We start from the raw sequence: 19,808 nt of genomic DNA, 5'->3' as shown, positions 1-19,808 counted from the left end.
CCACAGAAAGAGTTTACCCCAGCTCAGAAATTGCCAGCTGTGACAGTTTGATCTTCCCCTGTATGAGTGTGAGCATCAGTAGCCATGAGTCGCATTGAAGTGATGTCATCTCCCTCTCTTCGATTGATTGGTTAGGGGAGGAGCTGTCAATCAATCTAGAACTAGTGGACCAATGGTGACTCTTAAGCCCGGCCTAATTTAGATGAAACTCGAACTGCAACATTTTGGAAATGGAAGAGCGTAACATGGAAAGAAGAGCAAAGAGAAAAACAGCACAAATGAACAAAAGAGTAAAATATGAGCAGAAAATGTGAGAGAGCACAAAGTATAGAGTAATAAAAGCAAGAAAAACAACTTTTAAGAATACACAATCACAAGTTTAAGATTTGTGCAATATCATTTTAATGTGTTTAAAGTTTTGATTCATGCTTGTTATTTTTTTAAATGCGCTTTTAATTTTTCGATTTATGCTTATTATATTTTGATCCGTGACCTCAATACTATTGGCGGGAATCTAACCCCATAGGCCAAGGGCAAAGAACTTATACTGACAAGAAGTGAAACTGAACAGTTCCATTGAAACCCCAGCGCCCAGCAGCAGCCCTATGCTTCCGCCATTTTGGAGTGAAAGTGCTCACAGTTTCTATGGCAATATCAGCTGCTTTGTTAATTTAATGTTGAAAAAAAAAAGTACATTAAAGCTAAAATAGACCCTGAATGATGACAACACAGAATAAAATACTATCACTAGCTATCATCAAATCCTTTTAATGGTTTATTTTATGGACTTTGTGTTTAAGTCTTCCACTTTTTTCACAAAACCTGCTCTCTAGAAACCAGTCAGTTTGGGTTAAAATTCGTTGAAGTTCAAGTATAAGCATTATAAACACTGAATTAATACCAGCATATGAAATTAAATTAAGGACATGCATCAGAATAGATGGGAATGTTGGACAATAAATATATAACAGAAAATAACAGCTTGACTGTTTTTGCAGTGTTGTCTTATATTATTAAAGCAAGAAACACAGCCACTGTGTCTAAAAGTGGCAATTATGGGATAACAGACACAGCATCATGTTCTATAAGGTCATTATGTATAGTGTGACCCAGGGGATTAAAACGTATATATTTCGTAAAAACGTATATATTAATTATTAATTTACTATTGTTAATATGTAAAGTTGCATAAAATGGAAATACTCAATAAAGTAGGCTAACTACATTACCTCAGATGTGTAATGGCTGGATTCCACAACTGATAACATAAAACATAGACTAAGACAATACAACATTTACTTGGAGTCATAAAATTGAATGAATTTGAGATATTTTCTATTGCGTTTCTGATTTGGCTGTGAGATTCGCCGATTTTGGGTGTGTAAAATGTTTTCACCCCAAAATGGCTGCCGCGCTACCGAAGCGCCACCTAGTGGCTGTTACCCAAAACGCACCAGAGTTTCGCCTCTTGGGTTCAGCTGAAGTGCGCATCGAGGGCGCGCTCGTGAGCACCCTTCTGAAACCTAATGATGAATGGGACACCCAACGGTCTCGTGGACTCTCGGACACGCGCACGCGGCTGCCATTGTAAAGTCCACAAGACCGAAAGTTCATTGAAGTGTCATTTTAGATTCAGCCACTGTTTACATGCAGACTCCATTTTGTGGAAGAAGAACATGAGCTGTTTGTGAATAATATGAATCAGTTTGAGAACAGAACAGTTTAATGCTGTTATCTAGAGACTGAATGGATTTATGAACTGAAGGAAGTTTGTGTTTGATGTTCTTCATTGTTGAGACAGAGGTAGGTTTGAACAAACACATTTCTGGATTCATTGGTAACCCATTATCTGCTTGTGTAAATACTTATATTTCTGTCCTTTTGTAGTGTAAAAGTAGCCTTTAACCCAGCTAACACAAATAAGTTCTTTGATTGTTTTGCTAATGTTCCCAATAAGTTGTAAATGTTATTTCTGAATGTATTTTGAATGTTCAAAATGTTTTAAAAAACAATATTGTGGTTATCTGAACAGGAACATTCCATTTTATCAGGAAATGTTACTTCTCTGAACATTGTGAAACAAGTAGTAATTCTCTAACCTTTACAGAACATTCACCAAAGTTCTGAGAACATTCCCTGTTCGATGGAAAGCACCTGCTGATCAAATTCAGTCTGGCTTTTGCAGTCACAAAGAAATATAATAACAAAAATAGAACTATCCTGTGACAATGTATCTGCATACTAGATAGTTTAATAAAGCCATAATCCATAAGTCCTACAGTAATTGCTGTAAATGTGAAGTGATTTTTCAGATGAAATGAGCTCATCAGGGCTGCTCTATTGACTGTGAATCTAAGCTGTTCACAAAATCAAGGCTGATTTGAAGGAATCTGGAAGTAAAAGTTCATAAGATCACAATTCTGTCATAAATTAATCAAACACTCAGATTGATTCTTTTAGTACTACAATTCTAGAACTCCTATTGATTCTTCTTTAATGCTGAGTGCCTCTGAAATGAGACATGCAGTGTTTTGAATGAATCTCTTGAATAAATGATTCAATATCAAAACATTCACTTGTCACCACCTGCTGGTATAATGATGTAATCAAAACTTTATTTGAAGTTACTTTCAAAAGGTGCTTTATTGTATTTTGCTCGCTGCTACCGTAGTGATTATATTCAAACTATAAATGTTTATATACTTCTGTGATAATTTGAATGTTTGTATCAGAAATAATAACACTGTGTGGCTGAAAAATGTTCACTGTCATTATACTTGTCAAAGAAAGGTTTAATAGACAGCTGGATCGCTGTTCTTAAGGAATAAGGTCACGCCAGTGTTTTGAATCAAGATCACAATTTTTTACTGATTAATTGTGCAGCTCTAGGCTACAATATAACAAATATTATAGACTTGTAGTGTAATAAATACTTATTTTTAAATATAGTACTATAGTACATTTAAATATGCCTAGTCTATTATAAATAAAATATAAGTAAAATACTATTTATAATAAATATGAGTATTCTTTAAAAAAAAAAGTATTTAATGCAATTTGATGACTTTAACAAATGCATATACTATCATTAACAACCCTTAGATAGTTACAGTTGCTCTGTCTTTAACGGTTTATAAGTTTTCGTAAAAAATTAATTTCCCTATATGGAGAAAATGAAATACTAAGAAAATAGTTTAAGTTGTGAGTTTTTTATTTGATTTTGTCTGGTTAGTTTTATATCAAATACATTCTTCATTCGCCGACAGCTTTTCTTGCAGATAAAATCCTCCATATGCCAGTGAACCAATGAGAACACAGAACAACGATGGCAATGCATTACAGAGTGTAGGCGCCAAAACTGTTCTGGATCCTACCCGAAACCCTGGCACAGATTTACAGAAAATTATTTGTTTGGCAAATAAATAAATGTCAGACAGTTGCATATGTATTACCAACATTTTATTATGTAAGCTTTGTTACACCTCAAATGACAAGGAATTTTATAGTAATTATAGTTTTAATTACTTTAGTCCATGAGCATTCGCAGCTTATATGGATGGCGCTCCCCTGATTTATCATTATTCCACTTGCACATAATATGACTCATAATTAAATCACTCATATTCAGTTTATTGTCTATTTCTGCAGCACTGCTGGTAAAATGAGTCTCTGTGAGAAGAGAGAGGAGGGGAATGATGTTCAGACACATAAAGCAGCTTCTCCAGATCCCAGCTGTGTGTCTATGAAGAGTGAAGCATCCATGGGATACCCTCCTGATCTCAGTGATGGAGCAGTGACCTCTGACCCTGAGTGAGTATGAACTACAGCAATAGAAAAGCTGTATATGAATGACTGGATTATAGAACAGAATGGATTTATGAAGTGGATGAAGTTTGGAGGTTTGAACAAACAAAAGCCAGGGTGAATTCTGTCAGCAATACTCATCACTATTATATTTATGTTCATCTTGGTAGTGATGAATATCGCTGATTGAATTCACCCTGGCTTTTGCAGTCAAACTAATATAAACTCAAGACTTTCAAAAAATAATATTCTCTGGAGTCAAAAGTGTGCAAACTTGCTTGGATCATCCCGTAATGAAATCACATTTAGACAGATTGGTCAGACACATCCAAGATATTTTTTGTGTCTTTCTTTTTGATTATTCTTCCTTTATTTTGTTCCTTGTTTTCTGCAGCACTGCCTGCAAAATGAGTCTCTGTAAGAAGAGAGAGGATGAGAATGATATTCAGACACATAAAGCAGCTTCTCCAGAACCAGCTGTGTGTCTATGAACAGTGATGCATCCATGGGAATCCCTCCTGATCTCAGTGATGGAGCAGTGACCTCTGACCCTGAGTGAGTATACACAACCTACTTGGGTAAGCCATGTTCTGTATTATATGTCCATTATCCATATTATCTGTCTATCAGACATCTGCAGTGCATCACTTAACTGCATTATATAGGAAACAGTATCAGTCATAGAATCAAACCTTGAGTAACTTAGTAATCAGAATTTATAGTATAAATCATCTGAGATAATCATGAATCATGAAACTACAGACATGTTTTATCTTAAAGGTAAAGGATGCAAAGGCTGGCATCTCATTATCATCTTTAGCCGATTATGATTGCTCCGTTTAAAAAAAGCTTTTTGAAATTAAATGAAGACACTGTACAGAAAAACAGTTGATATGTGTTACATTCTCTTCCAAAATTGACTTGTTTCTAAACAGCTAGTGTGATGCAAGTCAGCCTCAGACATCACAAAGTTCGCGGCTCCATTACAGTAAACTTGAACAACGTTCTTAAATGAATAATTTATTAGATGCATGCCAGTCCGTTGTTGTAGGGACATTAGGTCTCATTCACTAATAATTGCATGGATTATTTCGTATTTGTACACACAGGAGAACTTCTCATGAAAAATCTTCGCCTAATTCACAACATGTGAGTGCGCACATGAATTTATTCTTAACCTTGTTCTTATTTTAGTGAATTTGGAGTATTCTACATGAGCTTCCGTGTGCACAAGGTTAGTCATTTGCATAAAACACGCCAAAACCATGTCCATATAAGGGCTTTCCTAACAGGCTTACGATCACTCTCATCACGCTCAATCCTTGAGCAATGCCAAGTGTGCCTTTCTCACCAGTTCTCACAATGAACACCTTCCATACAGACCCAGATTACAGACCTCTCATGGGCCAGCTGTACATATGCAGATATCTGCGTTATTCAGAGAAACTTTGCTGCTGAATGTAATCATTGTATGATTGAATGTATTTAAGATTAAATCGTTTTTAATAATTTTATTATATAATTGTATATATGGATATAAAATGAATGTAACATACTTTAAAATAATTATAGCCTTGTTAGAAGTAAATTTCATATTTATAAAAATTAACATGATTATAAGGCCATACAGAGTAGTGCTTTTTTGCATACGAGTGCTTTCAGTTGTTCCTATATTTTGTCGAAAATTCAGAATGATTTCTAGTACGAAGTTTTTTGGTGAATTGTGATATGTTCTTAAAATTGTTCCTAAGCACATTTCACATACAAATTTGTGTGTACGCATGCTTAGTGAATTAGACCCATTGACTTAACATTTTCATGCCCTTAAACATGACATGGAACAAAACAAACTTTGATTGGTCACATGTCAGTCACATGTCCTCTTGGTTGGTCCTTGGCCAATGAAAGCTGCGTTGAAGTCCAGACCTTCTGCGGTCAGTCTGAAGGTCTGGCTACACGAGGCTAGTGAGACGCTACCTGAACTGACACTTCTGTGTGAATGTGGTGTCATTAAATAGTAGCACATCGAGTTTGGTGTTCTGCAACATTTGAATGATTTTCTTTATTTTAATGCTTTTTCACAGTTTTTCTGTTAATCTCACTGTTTCTGCAGTGTGAAAAGACGCAATGAGATCAGTTCAGTGATGCCCCGTCTGACCTGTACTGACTCTGACTGCCAAACCCTCATCAAGAAGCCTGACACAGAAGCCCTGCAGAGAGTAAGAGACCAACACAAAACCAGCATGAAGAACAAGTACGAGAGCTTATTTGAGGGAATCAAAGAGAATCAAACCCTCCTGAACAGGATCTACACACAGCTCTACATCATAGAGGGAGAGAGTGAAGGGGTGAATGAAGAACATGAGGTTTTACAGATGGAGAAAACAGCCAGAACACAAGACACTCCAATCTACTGCAATGACATCTTTAAACCCTTACATCAACCAGGATGTGAGGAGAAAGACAAAATCAAGACTGTTCTTACTAAAGGCATCGCTGGAATTGGAAAAACCGTCTCTGTGCAGAAGTTCATTCTGGACTGGACTGAGGGAAAAGCCAATCAGGATGTAGATTTCATGTTTGTGCTTCCATTTCGAGAGCTGAACTTGATTAAAGATCACCAGTACAGTCTTCACAGACTTCTGCTGGACTTTCATCCTGAACTTCAAGATCTGGACTCAAAGATTTATAAGGAGTGTAAAGTTGTGTTCATCTTTGATGGTCTGGATGAAAGCAGAATCACACTGATGTTTTCAGATGATGAGAAAGTTTGTGGTGTGAATGAATCTTCATCAGTTGTTTGTGATGTGAATGAGTCTTCATCAGTGGGTGTGTTGATGTCAAACCTCATTAGAGGAGAGCTGCTTCCCTCTGCTCTTATCTGGATCACCTCCAGACCAGCAACAGCCAATCATATCCCCTCAAAATACATCAACCGTGTGACAGAAATTCAGGGATTCAATGAGCCTCAGAAGGAGGAATATTTCAGGAAGAGAATCAGTGACGAGCATCAAGCCAGCAGAATCATCTCACACATTAGAAGATCAAGAAGCCTCCACATCATGTGTCACATACCCGTCTTCTGCTGGATCTCAGCCACTGTGCTTCAAAACCTCCTGAAACAAGATGATAGTGCAGAAATCCCTCAAACTCTGACTGAAATGTACATCCACTTCCTGCTGACTCAGATCAACATGAGGAATCAGAAGTATGATGAGAGAGATCCAGAGAAACTTCTAAAGACCAACAGAGACTTGATTGTGAAACTTGCTGAACTGGCTTTCAGACAGCTGATGAAGGGCAATGTGATGTTCTATGAGGAGGACCTGATTGAGAGCGGCATAGATGTCACTGATGCCTCAGTGTATTCTGGGATTTGCACTGAGATCTTTAAGCAGGAATCTGTGATTCATCAGAGGAAAGTCTACAGCTTCATTCATCTGAGCTTTCAGGAGTTTCTAGCTGCTTTATATGAGATTTACTCTCATGTAGTCAAGAATAAGAATTTACTGAATTCATTTCTAAATATGTTTTTTGAGTGGAAGAAAATCTCATTTTATGATCTACTAAAAGCAGCAGTTGATAAATCCTTACAGAGTAAAAATGGACACCTAGATCTTTTCCTGCGGTTCCTGCTGGGCGTCTCACTGGAGTCCAATCAGAGACTCTTACAGGATCTACTGACACACACAGAGAACAGCTCAGAGACAATCAGAGAAATCACACAGTACATTAAAGACAAAATCAAGGGTGATGAACGTCTCTCAGCTGACAGAAGCATCAATCTGTTCCTCTGTCTGCTGGAAATGAAGGATCAGACTCTGTACAGAGAGATTCAGGAGTTTGTGAAATCAGAGAATCACTCAGTGAATCGACTCTCTCCGTCTCACTGCTCAACAATTGCCTACATGCTTCAGATATCAGAGGAGGTTCTGGATGAGTTTGATCTGAAGAAATACAACACATCAGATGAGGGTAGAAGGAGACTGATACCAGCTGTGGTGAACTGCAGAAAAGCTCTGTGAGTATTCATTTATGTGATTGGAAAAGCTGTTTTGTTATAATACAGTAACATTGTAATTCCTCTGTCAATTCATGATTGTTTTTGTTTACAACAATTGAAAGAAATGAACAAATTAAAAGAAATTATAACAAATGAAAATCAGAAAATGTTTGAAGAGGAAAAAACTGTTTTAATACAAACCGGAATCCAGAAACATGTCAGTGCAGCAAAATACAAAAGACAGTGTTAAACTGTGAAGATGAATGATCAGAGCTTGAATGATAAAGTACTTTATTGCTTGATGTACAAGAACAGTTACTGTAATTCTTAAATGTTTTGATCTCTTATTTCATTTAAACATTTCCCTGCACTGTTTTGTCGAATCAGATGCTGTGGAATAGAAATCAAAGTGTAGCGGTCATGTGATTTCAGCAAACTGAGCTTTATCTGCATCAAATATATGACTAACTTGTCTTGAATCCGTTTTATAATAACCTTATAATAACCTGATTGTCAGTCAATATTCAGAGTTCACCTCCTGATGAAAAATTTAAACTTTTACTTTGATTTACTCAATATTTTTGGTGAAACATTTAAATAAAATTATTTAAATGATCACAGTAATGATTTTATAGATAAAATAAAATATACACAAACCTGAATTTCACAGAGGAAATGCACCAATTCTGTGACACTGAGAAGAGAGAACTGTTCTGGAAACTGGAGATAATTCAAACATTCCGCATTCACTCAGCCATTGAGTTGTCATCACGTCATAGGGCGGGGGAGGGGTGCATTGTTTTAATTGAGTAAAATTACTGTATTAAGTGTGTTAATGATTAATAATATTGATTTACATTTGTGGTTCTTGAAAGAGATTAATTTAATTCTCCATTCTCAAATATTTTGATAGAAATTTCACACATATATTAAGTATATTAAAAAAACTAATTTGTTAGTCAAATACTAAATTCTTTTGGTGAAAAAACTTAAATATAACTAAATTGTAGACAAAATTAACTGTTGTATTTTTAGTCAATTATTTTGGTATATTCAACTCAAACCATCAAGTAAATGATATTGAGAGATTTTATTAAGTTAATAAAGTAAATTATTACAGTGATGTTTTCTAAGCCACTGAATTACTTTTAGTGTATTAGACGTGATCAATTTGCTAAAAAGAAAAAAAATATTCCACCATTTCCTCTTTATTGAACCCCATTTCATCCTGTGTTACAGACTCTCTGGCTGTACTCTCACTAATCAGTGCTGTGAAAGTTTGTCTTCATCTCTACAATCATCAAACTCACTGAGAGAGCTGGACCTGAGTAACAATGACCTGCAGGATTCAGGAGTGAGGCTGCTCTCTGATGGACTGAAGAGTTCACACTGTCAACTCGGTATACTGAGGTAAGAAAAACAGATAAAGGTTCACTTGGTTATGAAATGAAAGATGCTCTCTGATGTGCTGATCTCCTGGGCCGATTTGTTCAAAAAGTTTAATCCGGATCAGAATGATTTGGAAATCTCATGTTTTTCTATTCAGGATCACAATATTGCCAGTATTAGTCAGTATTAGTCTTACAACAAAATAATAGTTCCAACAAAAGCCACAGCAGAACTACAACAGACATTATTTCATTAATACAACCACTTGGTTCGTTACTGAATGACTCAGTGACTCACGCATTAAGACTTGCCTCCACCTACTGGCGGTTTTAGTATGTAAAAGAATCACTTTTTTTTTCATTGCATATTTTACTATCAAACTTTTTTTTATTTAAAACATTATTAATGATGTAAATATATTTATAAAGATAATAAATGCACTGGAAAGTCAATTTAGGGGCAAAAATGATCCATTAATGGAAAATGTGTGGTCTAAGTGGAAGACAGGGAGTACGCAGAAGGATAGTGAATGCCCTTAGAGGGTACTCCACTCTAAAAAGTTTGGGAACCACTGTCATAGAATAAAACGTAAAACTCTGTTGAGCTTGCGTTCACCACAGACGTTATTACAGCCATTTGACCAAAATCTTAGACAGAAAAGCCCATTGACTTTGGGCCGATGGAACCGGAAATGCTAAAATGCTAAAATTCTGCATTTTGGCCTACAAAGTAAAGCAATACCTGCACCACTCTATGAGACACAGCTATAAATACAGCCACTTGCTTCGTTTCTGAATGAATGAATGAATGAATGAATGAATGACTCGCTCATAAAGACAGTGACTTACTGCTACCTATTGGCGGTTATCATTTAATGTTTAAAAGTAGTACTCTGTTTTTACAATTATTACATATATAATATATTGCATACACAAAAACACACACACATAATATATATAGAAATGCGCATATATATATATATATATATATATATATATATATATATACATTTCATAAAGGTATTTATACAAGTAAAAATGCACTGGGAAATCAATATAAGGTGACAAATATTGTCCCTCAGGGGGTACTCCACTCCAAAATGTTTGGGAACCACTGCTTTAGAACATCTGCACACTGTGTTTTTGTAATATATCAGCAGACATCAGTGGGTCTGAAGACTTTGAGTTTGTATTTGCTCTAGTGTGTTTATTTGAGAACTCTGTACCGAATTTGAATGAGCATGTTTGTTCCACATTGCATTTGTGCTCTAGTACCAGGCCTTCAGATTTACTGATTTTTACTTAATTCTTCACTTTTCCCATTCTTTTTAAATATAGAAGACCCTGAGTGTGACTTTTTTTACATACCATCAGAAGAACTGAATCAAGGCCCGTTGTTTTTTTGTTTTGTTTTTGTGCATTTAGATAAAAAAAATATATATTTTAATCATCAAATGGGGTCTGTTTAAAATGTTTAATATTTTAAACATCAAATGGGGTCTGAACGGACCCTAAAGACCCTTGTGTAATGATTGATCAAACAGGTTTGAATCCAAATGCAAGCTTTTATTGTGCAAGTGCGTTGTCGAACAGGCAGGGTCGAACAGGGGCAGACAGGAACAGCAAGGGACAGGCAGAATCGTGGTCACAGTACAGGCAGAAGTCGAGGCAGGCAGATATCACTCACAGGTCGGGAAACAATATACAGTCCAAAGGTAGGCGGCAGAGAATCTTAAACAGGTAACAGACAGGATCGGTAACAGGCAGGCAGACAGAGAGAATAACAATGCTCGGAATTGTAGCCGTGGTAAACAAAACTTCGCAATGAGGTGGTATGTGAGTGAGTCTTAAATAGTCCAGATAATGTGCTTCAGCTATATGTGGCAATTGATGATTGGTGTGGAATGTGTGCATGTGACTGGCAGGGAGGATTATGGAAACTGAAGTCCAGGAACTGACAGGAATCGTGACACTGTGTGTGTAAAGGAGAAATGAGGACTTTATGAGAAAATAATTTATTCACTGATTAAAGTGTCAAAGTTGTGAGAAGTGGAGATGAACAGAAACTGTTACTGAGATCAATTCTGCTCCATCAACACTGTGACATTGAGTAAAATACTGAACCTAGAGTTAATCCAGCTAAACTGACCTGTAATCGGTGATCTGTGTAGAAAAATTGACACACTGGAAAAATGAAACATTTTACTTAAAGCAGACTTAAAGTGCCCCTATTATGGCGTTTGAAAGGTTCCGATTTTTGTTTTCGGAGTCACAAACAACAGGGTTAAAAGCATGCAAAGTCAAAAAAACACTTTAATTGTCTTAAAATCTGCATTTATTTTTTTACCTTATTTGCTCAACGACTCCCAAACGATTTGCTCAATGATTCATTTTGCTGAACCCCTCGTTTGCGTGATGCTAATCTGTGGTGAATGGTCAGATGTCATCTGCTGTTTGACATGGAGTACAGTACAGTGCTTGCATCACTTACATTGTATTATAATGATGGTGCTCTGCTCTGTTCTAAACATAAAGACTCAGAGAGGAAATAAGTTGTTTTGAATGACCTAGCCCACAGCTCGGTGGTAAACACTCAAACAGTCATGGTATATGTGTTAGCCCAACACAGAAACGTATTGATAAAGCACTGCAGTTGTACAACAACGTATTGCGGTAATATTTATCATAACTCCAAGTAATAACAACGAAAAACATTTAACACATTTCTAGACAATTGTGAGCAAACACATATTACTGTTAGCTGGTTAGCCGGAGACCTACGAGCAGAGTGTACACAACACACACAACTAGGCTAAATACGTATTTGTGCATGCTACAGAGAATGTGTGGACTCTGGCTCAAAATTTGGATGCACTGACATCAGAGACGTCACTGACATGTTCAGACTGAACCGTATAAATTGTTTCAGTAGGGGTGTGACGAGATCTCGTGTCACAAAATCTCGCAAGACTAAAATGTGATGAAATTTCTCGTTGAGGCGAAAAGTAGTCTTGTGATATTGCCATGAGTGTTAGGATGATTAGGAAAGAATATGTCACCGCTACATTTACATTACGCCTCCACTGTCGTTTTGCTTTGTATTTAAATAAAAAAAACATTTAATTCAGTAGGATAACGGTCGCCGACGCAGCGCCGCCCCATATTCACAGAGTACGCGCCATCGCGAAAGTAAACGCAAGCGCGCATTCAAACGCGATTTCAATACCCCGCATTTTGAAAGCAGCTCCCTGATGAATACAGATATCTCTCAATATGAAAGCTATTTTAGGCTGGGCAGTGTTGTTGTAACCATCTCTTAGCTCTGTATCAAAGAAAATTTTGTCTTATTTGCACTTTGAATATTGAGAGAGTGCGATTATGGTTGCACTTATTGTAAAGTGTTACCATAAAAACGAATAACAGTTTTCTCTTAATCTTATTAAGCACAAACAATAAGGTTTCATTTGTTAACATTAGTTAATGCACTGTGAACTATCATGAACTAACAATGAATGACTATTTTTATTAACTAACATAAACAAATATTAATAAATACTGTAGCAAATATATTGCTCATTGTTAGTTGATGTTGGTTAATACATTAGGCCTAATGTTAATAAATGAAACTTATTGTAAAGTGTTAACATTTTATTTATACTGTTTTTATTTCTATGATCAGTTTGTGGAAAGGAGTTCAGTTAGGAGGTCAAAAGTTGTAGAAGCCCATAAATCATGTACAGTAAGGTCTGAAGAGACTGAAATCATACAGAAGAGAAGTCAGTCAGTTGAGTTAGTGGCAAAACCTTTTACAGTACTTGAGTATTGTTGTCTTTTACTGCATATGATAATTCATACTCAAAAAGTAGAACTGAAATGACATTCATTACAAGATGATTAGTTAAAACATTTCAAATACACCTGCAGAATATTTTTTTCTAGTCATGTATTTCGCCATTGAGGATTTCTTAAAAATAGTGTGTAAAACTCTTCTCTCGTCTCGTGAACTCAATCTCGAGTCTCGTCTTGTGAGATACCTGTCTCTTCACACCCCTAGGTTTCAGTCCAGTAACGTTACTCTACTTAGACCATTGAACTGAAACTCTGAGTCATGTGGATGTTAGACACTGGATTTTGGTCCTTGCTAATCGCATATTTTTATTTATTTATTTTTGCTCAGAGGACATATAGACTTGTGCTGTTTCAGTTGGATTGCACATCAGTCTTTTTGTTTTCTCTGTGGGAATTATAATTAAATTCTTTCCTACAAAACAGTTAGTCTGTCAAATGTGGCAACAATTATTAATCGTAGATTAATAAGAAGCTGGTCCAAATAAACTGGGTACTGACCCATCCTTCAATAACAACCGGCTTGCAAATCCCTCTTTGAACGTATTTAGGTTAAAGAAAATGATAGGAACACAATGTTCGAGTTTCAAGTTTTCCCTGGTGTCTGTGCGTGCAATAAGTGGGCGGGCAATATGCTAATCTTTCATTGTGAAGTCACAATGAAATGGTTTGGGATTCCTTTTTACAAATGACTCATTTAAATGACTCAGAGTTGACTCTTTTGAGAGACAATAACTTAATATACGGTGCACTTTTAGATTTAAAACTTTGCAGGATGTTCATTAACTTAGGGCTATGTTACACACTACATGACATGACATTCAAAAATCTACAATAGGGGCACTTTAAGGAAACACAGCAAATATAAATTACACAGATAGTATATTTGTTTCTATTGTTTTTTTCTAGATGACATGATAGCAGGTCAGATTTGGGTAAATAGAAATCAAAATCAAAAATGGGGTTTTCCCTTTATCCAAATTAAACTATATTGATACAATCTTTCGTTTTACTTTCCAACACTACAACTGATACAAAATATTCAACTCTCTCTCTTTCTGTGTATAGATTATCTGGTTGTATGGTTACAGAGGAAGGCTGTTGTTTTCTGGCTTCAGCTCTGAGTTCAAACCCCTTACACCTGAGAGAGCTGGATCTGAGCTACAATCACCCAGGACAATTATTATTCAAGCTGCTCTCTGATCCAAGCTACAGACTGGACAAACTCAAGTATGTTCAACACTAACAATCATCCTGTCATTTGTGTTTGGACATGTGTGTAAACTCATATCTCTGCATACAGCACATATATACACATACATCAGTGGCATGCGGTCCATATAAAAATCCACCCACTCCTTTTTTTTAATCCCCATTAAACCAAAGCAGTCTCATTAGACATGCTCAGAATGGCTCAGCCAGTTTTGAATGGCTCAGCTGTTCAGCAGCTCAGATGTCAGTAAATGAAGACTGTTATGTTTACTCTTACATTCAACAACAAAACATCTCAATTACTTACCAGACATTGTTGTCGCTACAGCTGCTCAAGTGCGGAGAAAATGGTGGACAGCGTACAGCTCGCTGAAGGCGTAAACTATGGTAAGTCATTCAGCGTTCATGGACGTTCAGCGTCCACGACCACTGACTGACTTACCATTTCACAGTAGTGTGTTCTCTTTCATAGGTTCACTTGATGCTGCATAGCTATGACGCAATGGGAACGCCCTCTGGGAATGACCTCTTTGGCTTCTTCTTGCTCGTGTAGGAAGGAGTCCGCCAGTAGAAGAAGTGACCTGGTTCATCCCCCACTGACTGCGGTTTGGGGAGTCCATGGTTGCCCATTGCCCCGCCAGCGACCCCATAGGCGTCTTGAGCTGAAGCGGCCCAGCAAGCCCTCTGCTCCAGCTCCTTCGAGTTGCTCCTGACCCTCAAGCCAGAAAGAGGAGAGCTGGTCTCGCAGCCTCAGACTGAATACCAAAAAGACTGTTCTCGCCCCTTCTCAACAGACTGTTCTTAGGGGTTGACCTGGATTCCATTCAGATGCAGGCCTGTCTGACTCCTGCCCGGATTTCCAGTCTTGTTACATGTTTGGCCCGCTTCAGGCTAGGCTATCATGTATCTGTAAGCACCTGTCACAGCCTCCCCTGTGCTGCCCCTAGGATTGCTTCACATGAGACAGTTTCTTTGGTGGATGAAGCTCTTAGGGGTCCAATTGACAGGACCGGCTTTTCGCCTGTTGAAAGTGTTGCGTGTTTATTTCCACGCCCTTTCGAAATGGCGGGCCCCACTCTTCAAAAAGGGGTCAACATGGCCGCTGTTTTCAATCAGCAAATGATCACAACGGACGCCTCTCTGACTGGCTGGGGCACGGTCCAGCATGTGGAGTGTGGATGGGAGAGTTCCTCTCTTGGCACATAAACAGCTTGGAGCTCAGGGCTGTATCCCTGGCCCTGCTGCACTTTCGCCCCTTTCTCAGGGGACGCCACGTCATTGTCAGGATGGACAACGTGGTGGTGGTGTCTCACATAAATCGTCAAAGGGGCTCACAATCACGCACCCTGGACAGGCATGTGCATTGTCTCCTCTTTTGGGCTCAGAACAAACTTCTCTCCCTGAGAGCGGGTCACATACCCAGGGCCCTGAACCTTGTGGCAGATTTTCTGTCGAGGCAGAAACTCAGATCGGGGGAATGGATGCTAAACCCTCAAACAGTAGCCCATATTTGTTAAATGTTTGTTTGGCAGAACGAAGGTGGACCTCTTTGCGTCGCAGGAGTCTCAATGTCCGCTTTGGTTCTCCCTGAGCCCCCCAGTGCCTCTGGGCATAGATGCTTTCGCTCACCCATGGCCGAGACTGAAACTCTATGCATTCCCGCCTGTCAAGCTGATCCCGTCTGTTCTGTGCAGGGTGAGGGAGAGTGGGGTCTGTCTCCTACTTGTAGCCCCATTCTGGCCATCCCAGACATGGTTCTCGGAACTGATTCTTCTTCTGGACTCCCCTCCATCAGCTTCAGGGCAAGATATGGCATCTTTGTCTAAAAGATTTGGAAGCTGTGGGTATGGCCCATCAAAGGCCGCTAGCTTTAATCTCTAGTCTTACTGCCGACGTCCAGGAGACCATCGCGAGTGCTTTTTCCACAAGAAGGTTCTATTCCTCCAAGTGGAGGGTTTATGAGTCGTCTTGGTGTTCAGCTCATGCTGTGAATCCAGTCAACTTCCCTGTGGATTCAGTGCTAGAGTTCCTGCATGACAAAACTTGCTGCGAGGGCAGCTGCTACTACTCTTGAGTTTTTATGTCGCAGCCATTGCTGCTCGAAGGGAATTTCACCTGGGCAAACATAGGTTGGTCTTGGCATTTATGCCTGAGATTCGATGCCTGAAGCCAGCACGCCCCCCTAGAATTCCCTTTTGGGTTCTGTCAGTCATCAGAGGGCTTATTGGACCTCTGTTTGAGCCCTTGGAGTCAGCTCTTTTGTTGGCTCTAAGTTCTTTTAAAGCGAGTTGGGGATTTGCAAGCTCTCTCCATTAGCGAGGCGTGTATGCCCGCCCCTGGTCTAGTTAAGATAATCTTAAGACTCAGGCCAGGATATGTGCCCAAGGTCTTGTTCCCAGGTTGATTCCCAGGTTCTGTCTGTTTGAACCAGCCATGGTTGCTATCTGGTTTTTCATCATGCCAGATATGGCAGCACTTTAGCTTGGCGTGTTCGACATATCATTTCCATTGCGTCATAGCACGCAACATCGGGTGAACCTATGAAAGGGAACGTCTAAGGTTACTGCTGTAACCTATGTTCTCTGAATAGGGAATGAGGCACTGCGTCCACTGCCAAGGTCCTTGCACTGCCAACAAGTGGCCTTTTTCGTCAGAGAAATCTAAGGAGCAGATGCCGCATTTGTCAGTATAGGATGGCGACGTAAGAGCGTCGGGGTGGCGCCCGCGCCATCAGTCAATGAATTGCTGTGATTCTATACAGGCTTCAGACAATCAGCACACCCAGAGGGTGTTCCCAGGTATAAGCTGAGACGTTTTAACCATAGACTGTAAAAAAAAAAAATCTTTTAACTGACTGGCAGTTTGACTTCATATGAGTGAAACTCCCTGTAGCTCACCATTGCCCCCTAGTGTTACCTGCTAGTGTATACAGGCCTAAATGACATTAAAGTAGGCATTATCATGCAGTGTGTATAATCTTACACCCGTAAGACCTTTGTTCATCTTCGGAAAAAAAAATTAAGAAATCTTAGTTGAAATCAGATGACTTAGTGAGGCTTGCATAGGGAGCAATGACATTTCCTCTCTCAAGATCCATTAATGTACTAAAAACATATTTAAATCAGTTCATGTGAGTACAGTGGTTCAATATTAATATTATAAAGCGACAAGAATATTTTTGGTGCACCAAAAACCCCCCCAAAATAACGACTTATTTAGTGATGGCCAATTTCAAAACACTGCTTCAGGAAGCTTCGTAGCGTTATAATCAGCGTATCGAATCAAACCACCAAACTGCTGAAATCACGTGACTTTGGCGCTCCGAACAGCGGATTCGACACACTGATTCATTTTGCTCCAAACCTTCCTGAAGCAGTGTTTTGAAATAGGCCATCACTTACAAGTCTTACGGGTGTGGAACGGCATGATGGTGAGTAATAAATGACAGAATTTTCATTTTTGTGTGAACTAACCCTTTAAAAATGTTATATAATTTTGTCTTTTTTGATAAATTATCATGATCGTTTAGATTTTCAATTTAATACCCACTTTTTTTTTATATAAAAATGTGTCAATTATGTAAATTAATTGACTTTTGCTTATAGTGTGGATCATGGAGGAGAGATCAGGATTACAACAGGACCAAAGAAATGTAGGTCACACACACACACACAACTTTATCATTATCATTGTTTTGTTGTGTTATAAATGTTATAATCTTTTCTTGTGTTCAGATGCATGTGATCTTACACTGGATTTAAACACAGTAAACACTCGTCTCGCTCTGTCTAAGAGGAACAGAAAGGTGACATGTGTGAGTGAAAAGCAGCCGTATCCTGATCATCCAGAGAGATTTGATGGCTATCCTCAGGTTCTGTGTAGAGAGAGTCTGACTGGACGCTGTTACTGGGAGACTGAATGGAGCGAATGGGTTAATATATCAGTGACGTATGAAGGAATCAGCAGGAAAGGAAAGAGTGATGACTGTGTGCTTGGATACAATGAAAAGTCCTGGAGTCTGTACTGTTATAAAAACATTTTTACTGTCAGACACAATAATAAGAGCACAGAAATATCTGCTCCTTCACGTCGCTCTAACAGAGTAGGAGTGTATCTGAACTGGTCGGCCGGCACTCTGTCCTTCTACAGCGTCTCTGACACACACACACTCACACACTTACACACATTCAACAGCACATTCACTGAACCCCTCTATGCTGGATTTGGGGTTTATCCTGGTGGTTCATTGTCTCTGTGTGAGATTAAACATCTTCCTGTGAGAAATAACTGAGACACACAGATGAGTGAAAGAAACACATTATCTCTCTCTTTAACTCACACAGCTGTAAACTCTTTCTCTCTTCTCATCTTAATTTCAGTGTGTATATAGAAACACACACACTGACTTCAGTCTAAATGAGACACACCACAGACTTCTATTGTGTTTCTATAAAGACATTTGAATGCGGCTCAACAGGAGTTTTTTCTTTCTGTGTCTCTGAGCGCCACCTGGAGGAAGATTTAAGCTGGAGGTCACGTTTGAAGGCTGCATACATCATCAAGGATGTCTTATTTAAGAAAAGTAACCGTTCCCACATGGAAAAAACCTATATAAACATATATGTTTCAATATAGGTTTTGATATAGGTTTTACATATATGTGACATATATAAAATTGGCCGTTTTCCTATATTATATGTACATATATGCACACATATATGTACACATATATGCACACATATATGTACACATATATGTACACACATATATATATACACATATATGTACATATATGTACACATAATATAGGAAAACGGCCAATTTTATATACGTCACATATATTAAAAACCTATATCAAACCTATATTGAAACATATATGTTTATATAGGTTTTTTCCATGTGGGACCAATTTCACGTGTTCGTGTAGCGGTGTGTTTTCTGCGTTGTGTCGTAATCAAAGACAGACTGCGAAAAATCTTGCCATCAGGTCCTCACTTTATTCTGTATAACACAAATGGCAATATATGAGGACTTGTGCAGCATACAAACAGCATGCGGCAGCAACGCACAACGCTGAGAAAGAGAGATATTAAAAGTAACTTAAGTAAAGAAAAATAATCAACGAAACATCTGAATGTACATCACAGAGGGGTTTTGGATTACAATCATACAAATATATCATGTGAATTCAGCTGTTACATGAAACATGGCCTTAATTGAATCACCGCAAAAACTTTGTGCGACCTACCGCTGTGATGTCTCATGCAGACTGGGAAGCAGCAAAGTGCGTCAACACCCCAAGTCAGCATGGCGGCAGGAAACCCCAAATATGGTCATGGCAAGTGGAATCACAAAATAATTGTCTAAATACATAACTGCTACATTCGCACATACATAAGTTCTTGCATAATTTTTTTCGTTAATTCTTAGTTTTTGCCTTGATAATAGAAAATATGAGCTAGGCATCATGTATGACAGTCAAAAATGAGATATGAGCTACAAAATGACCAGATCCTGCCATTAGCTATATAGAAGACATATCTTGTATGTATAGG

At 38.3% G+C, this 19,808-nt stretch overlaps 1 protein-coding gene across 1 annotated transcript; it reads left to right on the top strand.

Moving 5' to 3' along the window:
• The first annotated feature begins 1,582 nt into the window (after positions 1-1,582).
• LOC125269295 (NACHT, LRR and PYD domains-containing protein 3-like) lies at positions 1,583-18,844 on the top strand. Its single transcript, XM_048192197.1, is given in 9 exon segments — positions 1,583-1,803; positions 3,649-3,810; positions 4,199-4,278; positions 4,281-4,359; positions 5,918-7,825; positions 9,047-9,217; positions 14,110-14,271; positions 17,859-17,905; positions 17,988-18,844. Coding segments are annotated over 8 exon segments (3,153 nt in total). The 5' UTR covers positions 1,583-1,803; positions 3,649-3,661; the 3' UTR covers positions 18,545-18,844.
• The last annotated feature ends 964 nt before the right edge of the window (positions 18,845-19,808 follow it).

The sequence above is a fragment of the Megalobrama amblycephala genome, linkage group LG5, assembly GCF_018812025.1.
Source record: "Megalobrama amblycephala isolate DHTTF-2021 linkage group LG5, ASM1881202v1, whole genome shotgun sequence".
Classification (NCBI taxonomy): domain Eukaryota; kingdom Metazoa; phylum Chordata; class Actinopteri; order Cypriniformes; family Xenocyprididae; genus Megalobrama; species Megalobrama amblycephala.
Note: the sequence above shows the minus strand (reverse complement) of the source record. Positions and strands in the feature narration are given on the sequence as shown.